Raw genomic sequence first — 11,528 nt, forward strand, 5'->3', positions numbered from 1 at the left:
TATAAACTCTTGTACACGCTCTTGGTGCCCATGTGTATACACTTTAGTACCTCTGTGGAATTTCTAGCCGGGGACGTATGTATGTGTTCAGCTCTAGCAGATGCTGCCAAACAGGTTTACAATGTGACACTCCCATTTCTGGGATGTCTAGACATATATGAGTGTGAGAACAGGGGGAATGGAAAGGGGCTGAGAAGCAGCTCTCTGCTGTGGGAGGCAACAGCCTTCGTCCAAAGCCCCCCACGCTCTGCCATGAGGAAGGCTGGCCTAAGGGGAACAGAGGCAGAGACACAAGGTCTACCAGCCACCCCACTACCAGAGATTCTCACACTACCAACACTGGGGATTCTGAGGGCCAGATTTTTTGAGAAAAACATTTTCTCACGTGTGTGGAGCTGGCTGGGGTTTGTAAAAGAAAAGAAAGGTCGATGGGAGTGTGAGTGCACAGATGTGCCAGTCCACATAATGGCCCAAGTGTCCTGAATCCAAGCTCCCTGAAAGTCGCGTCCCCTGTATGTCTTCATCCCCACGTATCCCAATGCCATGACTGTGCCCCCATCTGGGAAGAGCTCCATTGACCCGTGCTGAAAGAATGAATAGATTTCTGATGGCTGACTGAGGGAAGGGTCCACCACAGAGGGTATAAAAAGAATTAGACATGGGGCACCTGGCTGGCTCAGTGGGCAGAGCATGTGACTCTTTTTTATAGATTTTTTAAAAGTTATTTATTTATTTATTTATTTATTTATTTATTTATTTATTTATTTTGAGAGAGAGAGAGAAAACAGGGGAGACAGCAAGAATCCCAAGCAGGCTCCAAACTGTCAGCACAGAGCCTGATACGGGGCTTAAATTCACAAACCATGAGATCTGACCTGAGCTGAAATCAGAAGCTTAACCAACTAAGCCACCCAGGCGTCCTACAGCATGCAGTCTCAGGGTTGTGAGTTCAAGCCCCACATTGGGCGTGGAATCCACTTTAAAAAAGAAAAAAAGAAAAAAAGAATTAGACACAGTCTTCCACTTGTGGAATCTGCAACACCTTTAAAAGAGAACAAAGAGTTAAAAGTGGATTCCTGGAGGACTGTGTGGCAGACAGAAGGAGAATCCCTCCCAGTAGGAACTGACAAGGTGCAGCCGGGAGGGAAAGGGGATGAATCACAAGAGGGCAGTCACAAAATCAAAACATGTCCCAAAGAATGGGTTTTCAACAATATCACACAGTAGTCAACAAACAGGAAGCCCCGCAAAAGTAGCTTCTTAAGATAGGGCGGACAATCTTTGAAGAAGCTATTGCAAGGAATTCAGAAGACAGAAGTCAGATGAATGTGTGTACATGTATATATTATGTTATAACAACATGTATACACAATATACCACCCATTATGTGAACAAGAGGAAACAAATGGCATGTTTTCTGCCCACGTAACAAGAACAGTTTGGTTAGCACATTGGCGGCCACCATAATTTGTCCCCCAAGTTGGAAGTTTCATTTATTCTTCCTACACTCAGAGGAAGATAGACAACATTTATTCTCAGAACAAAATCAGTAGAAACCACCTTGCAGAGACCAGAAGGAAAACAGAAAGATGTTTAGAACCAACTGTCTGCTTGGTACTTTATAAGTAATTTCCCTTTGTGCTCATAACAATCTAATTAGGCGGGAATGACTGCCCCCATTGTGCAAGTGTGAAAACTCACACTCAGGTTAAGGGTCCTGTTTGAAAGCACACAGTTAGCCAGGGCTGAGCTGGGGTCAACAGCAGGCCTGGCTCACCTGGAGCCCAAGTGTCTTCCCCACGTCACGCCTCTAATCCTGGCAGCTAAGTGTATTTCACCAGCACAGCACCCGACAACGCTTTATACATTTCTCAATGGAAGGGATTTTTTCTTAATTTAATTTTGTTATTATTATTATTATGAATTTTTATTTGGAAATGGTTTAAAACTCGCAAGAAATTGCAGGAATAGCAGAGAGAATTCTTGTGTGTCTTTCACACACCTTTCCCTGACGATAATATCATCCATAACTATAGTACCTGGTCACAACCAGGAAGTCGATGTTGGTACAAGACTATTTATTATCAGGGTTTTTCAATGAATCCTCACTGAGGACTTAGGCCAGACAATTACTTGTGGCCGAACGCTGTCCTGTGCTTTGTAGGATGTTTGCAGCACCCCTGGCCATTTGCACCTCCCTCCCCAGTTGTGACCACCAAAAATATTTCCGGATGCAGAAATAGCTTTTAAAGTACCAAATTGCTGGGATGCCTGAGTGGTTCAACCGGTTTAGTGTCAGGCTCTTGATTTTGGCTCAGGTAATGAGATTGAGCCCCACGTTGGGCCTGACACTGAGCATAGTGCCTGCTTGAGAGTCTCTCTCTTTCTCTAAAAAATAAAAAGATAAAAAGTTCCAAATTGCTGTATATTCTTTATTCAAAATACAACTTCGGGTTCAGCATCTCTCAGACATAACACATGTAGAAAAATAACCACAACAAACAAAGTTTTTGTTTTTGTTTTTAATCCTTGGGATTTAAAAGACATTTTCAAACCACAAAAATATAATTATCCTTTAAAAAATCAAGGAGAAATAGGAAGGCTGCGTTTTGATTACAGTAGTTCTCTGTTGAAATAAACACTAACAAAAATCACATTCACAGAAATCTGTTACTCATCCCAAACATTCCTGGGCACATTTCTCAAGCAAATCTTAAAACACGGATTGATAAGGTTATTTTCTCTCACATTATTAGCGAGAACTGTTAAAACATTCTAATGTGATCACATAAAAATCTACTGTCTGAAATAGTGACCCATTCTTGCTGCTGCTGGCTGGCTGAGAAAGGAGCATTTGGCCCCATCTTGTTTCAGCTGAGGAGGAAAGACACTGTGCAGATGAAAGTTGATGGTCATTTCTGCTCCAGCTCTGAGAACCACCCCCTACTCTCAGACAGGGTTGGGAACCTCACCAACTTCCTTGGGCAAGTCAGAGCCCTCCACAGGTAGTATCCCTAGAAAGCTCAGGGATTCCAGACACACACCTACTGAAGCTATGTTGCATTTTAGACTCTGGAAAAATGACTTGGGTGTCAGAACCTGCCATTGCTTCTTACGATTATGCCTACAGAGAGTGTTGCTGAATCATTCTGGAAACCCTTGGCTATATAACGTGTTTATCTGGGTAGTGAACCAACTGGATGTAGCAGGTAGCAGAATCAACAGCAAAGGCTCAAAAAGCTACGCCTTCCACCTCCCAGCAGCCATCAGCACACTTCTGCTCAGGCTAGAGCCTGCGGGGGATGGGATCAGACAAGCCACTGCCCAGGCCTGAGGCCCAAAACAGGAGTTTCATCCCCCTTCCACCTTCTCACGGCTTTACACAGTGATAGGTAGCACAGGGGCAGCCCTTACCCCTTAGCCTCAGAACTCAATGCCTTTACAACCCATTTTTTTAATGTTTATTTATTTTCGAGATACCATGCGCTTGCAAGTGGGGGAGGGGTAGTGAGAGGGGGACAGAAGACTCCATGCTAACAGCTGCAAGCCTGATGCAGGGCTTGAACTCACTAACCTCCAGATCGTGACCTGAGCTGAAGCTGGATGCTCAACAGGATGAGCCACCCGGCGCTTCCTTTACAACCCATTTTGAAGGTGTTGTTTCCTCCGCCGGAACAACTAACCTTTCAGAGCATTCATTTTTAATGACTTTATGGTGAATAGCAAAGTCCAAAATAATGCAGGATCTAAAGACAGAAGCGACCTCTAGTTCAGATTTGGGGAAATGGGGAATGAAGGGGTTACTAAGTTACTTTCTTTTATTTGCAAAAGAACATGTTATGTATTTCATTGTTAAACACTTGTTTGCCATTTATTTCCACAATTATCCATTTTATAGGTATCTCAGGGACCTTCAAAACTCAATTCAATGTATAGATTTATGATCCTAAAACAATAGACCTCACTAATCTTGGTGTCTGCACTTATTTGTGAAATGGGTTACACAATGGCTTTGGGGTTTTCTGACTGCAAAACATAACATCACAAGCAACATGCCTGAAATTTGGACATAAAAACACAATTGCTCCTTAACCAGAGGCCCCTTAACCAGACAGGAGTATGCAAATGGACTATTTAAAGGAGTTCTGAACACAAACTCACCTTTCTTTTTAAATAATGTAAAATTAGAAAAAAAAAAAAAAAAAAAACCCTTATCCTCTCCAAGAAATTGTAACCTCTTTCACTACCCCAGAACAGCCTCCTAAAAGCAAGGGTGTTTTATCCAAAGACTTCGAGGGAGGAGCTGTAGCAATACGTCCTCTAGAGAGCACTGCGAGGTGTCCCCACTAAAGGCTATTCGTTTCCCGTGACCATCAATTTCTCACCTGCTGGAGTGGATGCTTCCTCAACATAACACGTGCATCGCTATTTGCAGAAAAGCCATCTGCGCGATGTGCTCATGCATTTTTCAACTTGGAGATTAAATATTTCAGGCTTAGTTCACAAAAATCTACCTGTTTTCCATCTTCATTCAATTCACATTTTCAGACAGAATTTCCCATTTCAGGATGCATTAGGATGCTGTTGACTCTCCTTGGGAAATGACCTCAGGTAACAAGTTTCAAAGGACCTGAACGCTGCCAACTATAAGAATGGGATGATGAGTAAATACAATCATGGAGAAATTAGACTGGTCTAAATGTAAGTTAGTCTAAAATATCTTTGCTTTGCCAGAGATGTTTGTAGATATGTACATTTCCCGGTTGAACTGGCTCTGAACTCATGACTTAAATAGACTTTTACTCTTCCATTAGACTCATTGGCAAATCTCACCAGCGCATCTTAAACGTAAACCCTTGATCTTCGCCAACTCAACAATCGATATTCAGCTGAAATGTGACTCTGTTCTCTCCTTGCCAATATTTGTCCCCTCAGAGGCGGCCAAGGTCAAAGAACTAGACTCCACAAAACGCAAATACAAAGCCTACCCAAAAGATTCAAAACAGTGTAAATCCTAATGAGTCTAAAGTTAAAATATTTAACACTCCAACAACCAGCCCTTGGAGGATTAAAGAACCATTTAGGGCTGCTTTCCGGTAGTCTCCCCGATCCGCTACAGGGAGTCCAGAGAGGAACATGAAAACACAGCAGGTCACCTAGTGGAATGTGTGTATTACGGAGTCGGGAAGAGAGAGCTGGGTCAGCCCCTCCCAGCGGGCCTCGGGCACTCACCTGCTGATCTGCAGGATGGGCCAGGACTGCTCTGGAGAAGGAAAGCAGGGGTCACCAGGCTGAGCCCAGGCTGTCAGGATCCACCCTGGTCCAAGCCCTTTGCCCTTGTGTGGCTACCACGAGCACATCCCCGATCTCTGGAAGACCAGCCTTGCCCCGGCATTGTGGGAATTGGCTGCGCAAAGGCTGGACTGCAAACAGCTCCCTGTTTGTCAGGATTTGCTTATTAAGTTGCCACACGTCACAGTGCTGTCTTTAACCCACAAACCTGTGCTCCACTGCCTAAATCAAAAATACACATTTGATTCAGTTCCATGATGCCACAAAAAAGGAAAGCATCCCATTTCCTCTCGAAGGCTGTTCTTTGCAGTCCTGACAAAGCACATGCGACACAAATCACAATACTCCAAGCGGCTCCAAGCCACACGCTCTTAAGAAACACGACTGAGTCAGGAAATGAAAAAACTTGGCATACTCAAATATGCGCACCTGCTGTGCTAGATAGCAGCAAGATGGGGAACTCGCGAAACAATGTATAGTCCAACACTACAACTCCAAAAATGAAATGAGCAGAAGGCTCAGCTTTGCTGCGAGTGAGCAGACTCACGAACCACAGCATCACCAGGGAAGCCCTCAGCCCGGGTCAGGGAGGAAAGGCACAGCAGGTGAGGGCATGGTCAGGTGGAAAGCCCACTGAGCACCCAACCGGACAAAGTTCCCCTGGCCCTGCAGCTAAGGTTGGTGGATGACAACTGCTCCACCCCCACGTGCTATAGGAAGGCTGCTGGAGCTGTGGCCCTGCTGCCTATGAAGAGAGGCATGTCAGCGTCCCCCAGAGCTTGCTGGGTTTCCGGGATCCTAATCCAGTACTTCACTGAAGCAGGATCCATGTCTCCCTGAGGGAAGTCTTGGAACGTCCTGATCACCCTGCTTCATAAACCTGGGGATTATAAGGGGAAACTCTGTTCCATACAGACTGCTACATTTTCCAGCCACTGCTTCTGAGACCTCAGATAAGGACACACACTTCATTCAACATTTCCTGACCCAGTGATCCATGGACCCACTTGCCCATAAAGAAGATGCTGGAATCTCTCTGGTAAAATTCAGCATCATTAAATGAGCCGAGCAGAACTGAGTTTTGATCATTAGAGCTAATAGATACTTCAGCTATTACATTTCAGCATTTCAACTAGAATGACAGGCTCCCCCCTCACTCCCTTACTCAAGGTAAATATTCCTGAAAAAAACCCCACAAGTGAATTGTTGGAATTTTGCTTTGGGGGATGAGCATGTGAGTTTTCATTCCACTCTGGAAATATACTCTCAAACACTTCCTTGGTCTGGCCAGTATCGCCCCTTCTTTTGAAACTACCTCTTCAAAAACAAAACCTATTTAACTTCCTTATGTTTCTTTACAAAATGTTTGTTATCAGTCTATAATGAAAAGTTGGCACTTTATAAAATTGACATTTAGAAGATTGCTTAATACTTAATGTATGAAGGGCCATAACCATGTGCAGAAAGACTGGGTTGTTCCAAATCTTTTACAAAATTCTGAACCTTAGAAAAACTATTCTCCAGGATTTGTGAGACAGCAAAGCTAGATTTCCTCACCTGAAAGCCAGGTTTGACTTTCATTATATTATGAAATAAGTGCTTTTAAGATTCATTGCTTGAATTCCAAAATATACTTTTGAAAGTTAATAATTTATTTATTTATTTTTTTTTTAATTTTTTTTTTCAACGTTTATTCATTTTTGGGACAGAGAGAGACAGAGCATGAATGGGGGAGGGGCAGAGAGAGAGGGAGACACAGAATCGGAAACAGGCTCCAGGCTCTGAGCCATCAGCCCAGAGCCTGACGCAGGGCTCGAACTCACGGACCGCGAGATCGTGACCTGGCTGATGTCGGACGCTTAACCGACTGCGCCACCCAGGCGCCCCAAAAAGTCAATAATTTTTTTAAATAAAAAATTTGCTCTTCATACCTCTTTAAAATCCATTTCTTACTTTATTCCATATTTGAAGGGTTACCCTTTTGAAGAATACCAGACAAGGGGATCTCTATTTTGATCATGTTATTGGGCTCCTAATTTCATCCTTGTTTAATTTTAAATAATCCCAAACAACCCAAAAATAATGCATAATTATCATATGAATTGGCATTTCAAACTGTGCTATAGGCCATATACACTAGCAATATGTTTCAACTAAAATGTATTCATAAACACATAAGAAAAATATAAAATATATTTATCTAAGTGTTCTTCTGCAAATGCATTTTTTAAAAAGAAGTGGCATACAGAACTCAGTATGGGGCAATGCATGAAAAAGCTTGATAATTTTTGTATTTAGTAACAGAAAAATGATGCAATTGTTAAAATTGTAAAAAATTGTAAAAATGCAATTGTTAAAATTGCTTATTTCTATGGTTATAAAACTTTTTATAAGTGTATGTGAATTAAGTAGTCATTGTTTCATAGACATGACTATTTTTTAGTCTGCTTTACTCCAAGCATAAATTATAATGAACTTTGGATGGCTTTCCACTAATAATTATTTGAAACTTTTCCCCACGATCAATTACCTTTGGCAACCACTGCTATAGTCAAAAGGAATGTCTCCAAAACAGAGGTTAAACTAAATATTTTCATGGCTTAAGACATCTCATTTTGGGGCGCCTGGGTGGCGCAGTCGGTTAAGCGTCCGACTTCAGCCAGGTCACGATCTCGCGGTCCGTGAGTTCGAGCCCCGCGTCAGGCTCTGGGCTGATGGCTCGGAGCCTGGAGCCTGTTTCCGATTCTGTGTCTCCCTTTCTCTCTGCCCCTTCCCCGTTCATGCTCTGTCTCTCTCTGTCCCAAAAATAAATAAAAAAACGTTGAAAAAAAAATTTTAAAGACATCTCATTTTGAGGCATGGAAGTATCTGGCAGTTTCTGTAGCTTGATGTCAGTTCAGATAGATGCTATATTTCAGTCGTACTGATTTATTATTATTTCTTAGATGAAAGAGGACAAGTAGATCCCCCCCCCTTGCACAGTAATAATTGTACATTTGGTGTCTTAGTGTTTATTGTAACCAAGATTACTGAAAATAATGTAAACAGTTTTACCTGTACCCACAAGAGGTTCATTTCAAGTGGCAAACCTTACTGAAAGTTTAGCTACTTTATTAAGTGTAACTCTCAGCATCTACTGTTAAAAAATACTACTTTTCTAGAGCCAGATAAAAAGACCAGTTAGTAAATATTTTACCTTTTGCCATATAGCCTTTGTTGTATCTACTCAACTTTACTTAGCAGGAAAGCAGTCACAGATTATATGTAAATGAATGTGCATGGCTGTGTTCCAGTAAAACCTCATTTATGGAAACTGAATGTAAATTTCATATAATGCTCATGTGTCACAAAACAGTATTCTTCTTTTGAGTTTTTCCTGTTGTTTACAAATGTAAAAGCATTCTCAGCTCTCAGGCCCTACGAGAACAGGCTTCAGGCTGAATTAGGCCCATGGGCTTTGGTATGCCTACCCTGGTTCCTATACAGCAATGGTAGAAACCATCCTTCTTAAAGATTACCATTACAAAATGAATTGACTGTACTCATCATGTGCTGGAAAATAATGAAAACAAAAGAAAGACAAATTACCAAGGGGTAACCAAGGTGTGGTTAAAAATCAGGTCCTCAGCTAGGATACTTACCTGCCCTGCTCATACATAGCCACTTTATCTTGGCATCCACAGCATCAGCAGCTGAGTGACAAAGGCCAGTGTGCACAGCACCCATCTGGTTCTGACAACATGTACCTGTTGGGCATGCTTCATCTCCTATCAGGTCATCACTACCCATTGTGGCTCTGACTAAAGACAGAAAGACACCTGTCCATTCCACACACACACACACACACACACACACACACACACACCCTCCAATCACCCAACCACTGGAAAGTCCAGCTTCTCTGGCTGCTAAAGGCCCCGAGAAGTCTAGCAGCTATTATGTGGTCCGCCTATACAAGGGGGTTGAGGGCTGGTGACTGCAGCTTACACAGGTCTACGGGATTACTCTAATATATCAATTGACCAACCACCTCATTTTGGCAGGGGACAGAACCCTCCTACAAAACATTTCAAAGAACATTTTTGCCCAGAATAGGAAATCTGGGCCTTTCCACATCAGAGAGCAAGGATTGGAGGAAAGAAACTTGAAAATACTGTTAACTATTTGAGGAAGATCACCTGTCAAGACCTCCCAAACTCCCCAGGAGCTGAAATATAAAGTACAGCGTAAAAGAGTGTGCAAGTTGCCTTTACTTTTTTAAAGGACATGTGTACACATAGGCCCAAGTAATGTCCAGTCTGTGCAAACATCTCCCAGATCCCAGTTAAGAGAAAAGGACCGCCCAGCCCAGGCCCCACCCGGTTTTCTCAGAGAAACAGGCCCCTCTGCGAAGGCTCCCCTTCACGCCCACGGTCCAGTGCATTCTCCTGGCATGATGTGGCAGGATGCCTGTCCTTTCCCTGAGACTCAGGCATCTCCAACAAGCAGCAACGGCGAAAACACTTTGCCTATAGTTTTAAACAAATCCCAAGGTCTTACAATTAGGCGCAAGGGTCAGGAGACTTTTTCTTGGAGAAAGCTATGGCTCAGAATCTTGAGAATTTCTTCCCATTCTGACGCAGAGCGAGAATCCCAGAAGCAGCGGAGGAAGGCCTAAACGAGGAGACAACGGGCGAGGAGTTTCGGTGCTCACAAGGCTCACTCGCCGGATCCGTCCTGGTGAAAGTTTGCCGTTGAACGGCTCCCTCCTTTCCTTCCCCGAGGTACGGGGCTCAGCAAATCGTCCCCGCAGGTCACCCGGTTGCTCTGGGGCGGCGCGCGGCCTGGAGCCCGGCCTTGGGCTCAGAGCGCGTCGGAAGGGCGCACATAGCGCAGCGTGTAGTTGGCCCCCGAGTTATTGTCCCAGTACTCGCCCTGGGCACAGCGGTAGCACACGGCGAAGTGGACCGCGGCGCCCGGTTCGTCCGCGTCTTCCCCCTCCTGGGGCTGCAGGCCGGGGGGCAGGCACAGCGAGAAGTGGAAGCGCTCGGCGCCTGGCTCCTCCTCGGCGCCCCCGGGCCCCCCCGACGGCGCCTCAGGTGGCTGTGGCTCCGCCGGCGGCTCGGGCTGCAGCTCGGCCGGCACGTCTAGGAAGGAGCGCCACTCGGTGAAGGTGTAGCGCACCGCCACGGTTCTCGGCCCGGGGCAGCCCAGCACCCGGCCGGAGCCTGTCACCTCCGCTCCCGAGGACGCCGAGCACTGCACGCGCTCCAAGCACACGCGCTGCCGCCGCAGTCTCTCGGCGGCGGCGCTGGGCCCGGGAAGCTCGAAAAGAGGCCGAAGCCGGGGAGGCGGCGCAGAGAGGGCCGCGGTCGCGGCCGCCGCGGCCAGCAGGCCGGGAAGCTGCTCCAGGTCTTGGGCGCGCATGGGGAAGCTGCGCAGGCGGGAGAGCACGGCGGGCGGCACCTGCGGCTCCTCCGCCTCGCTGAAGTGCTTCACGCTGGCCAGGCTTAGCCCCAGCGCGTCCGCGAACTGCACTCGCTTCTTGCACTTGGCGCAGCAGCTGCCGGGACCGTGCGGCAAGCCCTCGGCCCCCTCGCCGCCCTCCGGGCCGAGCCCCAGGCCAAGCTGCTGGCGCTGGCGCAGCAGCTTGGCCGCCTGCAAGATCGGGTCGGCGGGCAGGGAAAAGGAACGCGGGAGGCGGCGGCGGCACTCCAGCAGCTCCTCCGGCTCCTGGGAGGCGGCCTCTTCCTCCGCGGACAAGGGGTCAGCGTCGGGGCTCTGGGCTTCCGACGCGCCGCCGCCGTCGCCCCCCGGAGTGGGCAGCACCTCGGCTGGCGGGGGCTCTCCAAAGAGCGCAGGTCCCTGTTTCTCCAAACTTAGCGCCCCCTGGGGCTCCATGAGGCTGTCTGGCCCCGGGACTGTCCGTATCAGTTCTCCCTGGAGACTTAACACCTTGGGTCGTTGCAAGGGCGCGCAGAGCCCGCCCCTGGCTGGAGAAGAGAAGACAGTCCCACTGCGTAGCCCCGGGTTTTAGCGGCGGCGACCCGGCGCGAAGTGGGAGGAGGATGCCAGCGTGGGGCCGGCTCTGGGGATTGAACCTGCCAGCGGCGGGGGAGGGCCCAGGGCGGGGAGGCGCAGGCCGTGGGAACACCGGGAACCTGGGCGGCGCGGGCCGGAGCTAGCGGGCGAGCTTCCCGAAGGCTGAGGCAGAAGGTGGAGACGGCTCTCTGGAAGTTGGGGGCTCCCTTTTCCCT

At 46.9% G+C, this 11,528-nt stretch overlaps 1 protein-coding gene across 1 annotated transcript; it reads right to left on the bottom strand.

Moving 5' to 3' along the window:
• Positions 1 to 9,524: 9,524 nt before the first annotated feature.
• Positions 9,525 to 11,193, bottom strand: PPP1R3G (protein phosphatase 1 regulatory subunit 3G). The gene has a single exon (XM_040460453.1). The coding sequence runs from the start codon at positions 11,170 to 11,172 to the stop codon at positions 10,135 to 10,137; it is 1,038 nt and encodes a 345-aa protein (XP_040316387.1). The 5' UTR covers positions 11,173 to 11,193; the 3' UTR covers positions 9,525 to 10,134.
• Between the last annotated feature and the right edge of the window lie 335 nt (positions 11,194 to 11,528).

Source organism: Herpailurus yagouaroundi, unplaced genomic scaffold (genome assembly GCF_014898765.1).
Source record: "Herpailurus yagouaroundi ecotype Mexico unplaced genomic scaffold, PumYag 250, whole genome shotgun sequence".
Lineage (NCBI taxonomy): Eukaryota > Metazoa > Chordata > Mammalia > Carnivora > Felidae > Herpailurus > Herpailurus yagouaroundi.

What these genes read in the sequence shown, in the direction of transcription:
- PPP1R3G (XM_040460453.1), bottom strand. Translation starts at nt 11,172, where the DNA reads ATGGAGCCCCAGGGGGCGCTAAGTTTGGAGAAACAGGGACCTGCGCTC.